This window comes from Chondrus crispus, genomic scaffold (assembly GCF_000350225.1).
Source record: "Chondrus crispus Stackhouse genomic scaffold, scaffold_80, whole genome shotgun sequence".
NCBI classification, from domain to species: domain Eukaryota; phylum Rhodophyta; class Florideophyceae; order Gigartinales; family Gigartinaceae; genus Chondrus; species Chondrus crispus.
Window position 1 is genome coordinate 330601 of NW_005178726.1, and position 3038 is coordinate 333638.

General features: G+C 61.6%; 1 protein-coding gene; it reads right to left on the reverse strand.

Annotated features, from left to right (window-relative positions):
- Positions 1-1843: 1843 nt before the first annotated feature.
- Positions 1844-2975, reverse strand: CHC_T00007685001 (hypothetical protein). XM_005711312.1 is given in 2 exon segments: positions 1844-2168; positions 2169-2975. The coding sequence occupies 1 exon segment, from the start codon at positions 2973-2975 to the stop codon at positions 2169-2171; it is 807 nt and encodes a 268-aa protein (XP_005711369.1). The 3' UTR covers positions 1844-2168.
- Positions 2976-3038: the final 63 nt, after the last annotated feature.

Here is a 3038-nt window from a genome sequence, read left to right on the forward strand (position 1 = left end):
AGTTCTCCGCGGCGGCCGCGCGCGCTTCCTCGGGCGCGTGGTCGCTCGCGCCGCGCGCGGCCGCGCGCTCGCTGGACGAGCTGCTGGGCGAGCCCCGCGCGTCGCCGCGCCGCTCGAAGGGCGAGGAGGACGCGCAGCAGGAGCAGGGCATGGTGGCGTTCGACCTCAAGGACAAGATGGGCCTCTTCCTCAGCGTGTGCTCCGTGCTCGTCTCGATTCATATGCTGACGCCGCGCGCTATGTGACGCTAAGCACCCGGCGCCCCGGGGGAACGGGGGCGGCGCGCTTTGCGCTTTGCAAGGCCCCCCTCCTCCCCGCTCCCGCGCGCGATTAATAGCCGTTTTCAGCAGTGGTTTTCAACATTTTAGGGCTGCCTCTCACCGTCTGGTCGCCCCCGGTTGGCGCACGGCTGGCTGTCTGTTTTCCATGCCGCTTGCTTTGTATAGAGAGAGGGCTAAGGCGGGTGCCTGTTTTCGTATTTAAATTAACACACTAGAGTAGCTACTTCGGCGTTTGCCGGTCGTGGTGGGGTGCTCTTTGACTCAATTCGTCCCGCGCTTGCTGTGCGAGGTGTTGGCCTTGCCTATCTATGTTGCGCTTTGCTCATTGCCGAAAGATTTGGGAAAAGAATTTGCGGCACGTGGAAAGTGTTTCGACGTGTAACCTATCTACCCTAGTACGTAGTGGCATTCTGCTAGGGACGAAATGCAGGGGCGAGATAGAGAGGAGCTGTGGATGCAGGAGAAACCCTGCGAAAATATCTTACGGGGTCTGTGATTTTCGCCCTCTTATGAGCACCTCCGCGGAAAGCCCGCGGAAAGAGGGATCGGGGACAGCGTTAAAAAGAAACCGCACCAAAAACATTTAGAATACACACCCGCCCCCATCATCGCCCCGACGTGTCACGACGCTTCCACACGGCATCCGCGCGCACTGAGCATTTTTTTTGAGATACTGTAATGCCATTCTCCATCCACCGCCCTGCGCAGTATCCCCCGGCATTGTACGCCCCAGGGAATGGGCCGCGAGGAGGTACAGTACAGGTACTGTAAGCCCATTGCCCCCCGTCGCGCGGCGTAGACGACCAGGGTGCATCCGCGGCGGCTTGTCCCCACGCCCAAGCGCATGCACTGTGCCATGGGGCGGGCTCTACCCAAGGGTACGCTCTTGACATCGCGCCCAGGCGCATGCACTGTGCAATGGGGCAGGCGCTACGCTCTTGGCATTGTCAACAGCCTTCCGCCTGCCCCACCGCCCGCCCCACCGCCCGCCCCATGTAGCCCAGCACAGCAAGAAAGAAGCGGCCTCGTAAAGCGGCCTCGTCGCCGCGTCCTTGCTCTTCTACGCCACACGCGACCGAGAGCACGCAACCCAAGCGCACGCCTTGCACACCGCCTTCGCGGCCTCGTGCAGACCGGCGCCTCGCGACGGGTGCCATCGCCGGCGCTGCACCGCCCGCGCGTTGTCGACCCACGCGCACGCCGTAGCCGCCTCGGGCGCACCCTCGACGGGCTGTGGCAAGCGAAAAGTGTACAAATCCAGCAATGATTTAGATGTCCCTTTCCCAGATGGCCTCAATTTTGAGACGCGCATATCGCATTATGACGTGTGCTCTTGCGACACGCCTTTGCCCGGTATCAGAGCAGAGGCGACTTGAAACGCACACAGCCTCTCCTCCCTCCAGTCAGGGATGGATGGAGCGGGGAAGAAAAAGCACTTCTCTGGGAGCAATGCCGAGAGTAGGCAGGGGGAATGGCCGCATGTCCCACCTCCGCCGCATGTCCCACCTCCACCGGAGACGAGACACGCCGACGTTTCTGTTCAGCTCACAGTGCACGCATGCTTGTCAGGTTAAGCTGTCTTCCAGCGCTTTACATCCATACAGAGGGCCCGATGGCGACACGCCTGGTGCTGTATATGTTATTGCAGGCAATCTGTGTCTAGTCGGCATCGTGCATGGTAAAATTACGGTAAGTCTATTCGCAACTCAAGTAAAAAAAAAACACACACACACACATTCTAGAGCGTATTTTCCTCCTTCCCCTCCCATCCATTGCGTCTCCCTTCCCCTCCATCCCGCCTCCCTCCTCCATCCCCCCCGCTCCCCCCCAAGTCAGTCGTGGGTGTGCAGCGTGACGTTAACAAGTGCGAATGAGGCTGACAAAAAGTTAATCTTCATCCGAACTCTCGTCCGTGTAATCCGACGAGTCGGAATCATCGCTGTCCGAGTTACTATCGTCATCCTCCGAGGAACTGCAGCTAGCGTGGTCATCATTATTGTCGTCATCATCGTCCTCCGGCCGTCTCCTTCCGTTGCGGTACGTGTCGGTGTAACTCTTGCCACCGACCGACTTGGTGCCAACGCTCTTGGTGGCTGTGGAGGGGCTGACGGCGGCGGGTGGTCTCGGCGGAGCGACGCGACCACCCCTGATGACAAGGCGTCCCCTCGAGCCAATGGGGGGTGGGGTGGACTTTCCGGCAGTGCCCGGAGTAGGGGCTAGTGCGGCATGGCCGGTGTACATGGCTGCGGCGTCGTCCTCGGGGGTGATGGGCGAGCCGGAGTCGGGGCGCCAGCTTTCCGGGCTGCTGTCATGATGCGGCTCGGCGGGGTACTCGGGCGGGGGTCTTGTGAGGTGGGAGTCAGTGGGGCGGATGGAATAGAACAAATCCGAGGCCTTTTCGAGCCAGATCTTGCCGTCGACGAGGACGAGGAGGTAGTCGTGGACGGAGGAGTCGCCGTGGCGGCGGCGGGTGCCGGAGAAGTGGACCGAGGAGGCGCGGTCGGCCGTGGGGAGCTGGACGAGGCAGGTGTCCTTGTGCGGGGTGAGGACGGCCGGTTGCGAGAGCGTGGCCTTTTGGGGGATGAGGGAGAAGGTGAGGGCCAGCATGTCGCGCGACGCGTGGTTGGTCTTGAGCGACTTGCCGATTTTGAAGGGGTAGCGGACGCCGAGTTTTGGGGCGTTGTTTCCGCGCATGATTGGCAAGTTAGTGGAGGGGGGGATGGTGCGGAGGGGGGTGAGGGGCGGTGCGGGCGGCGG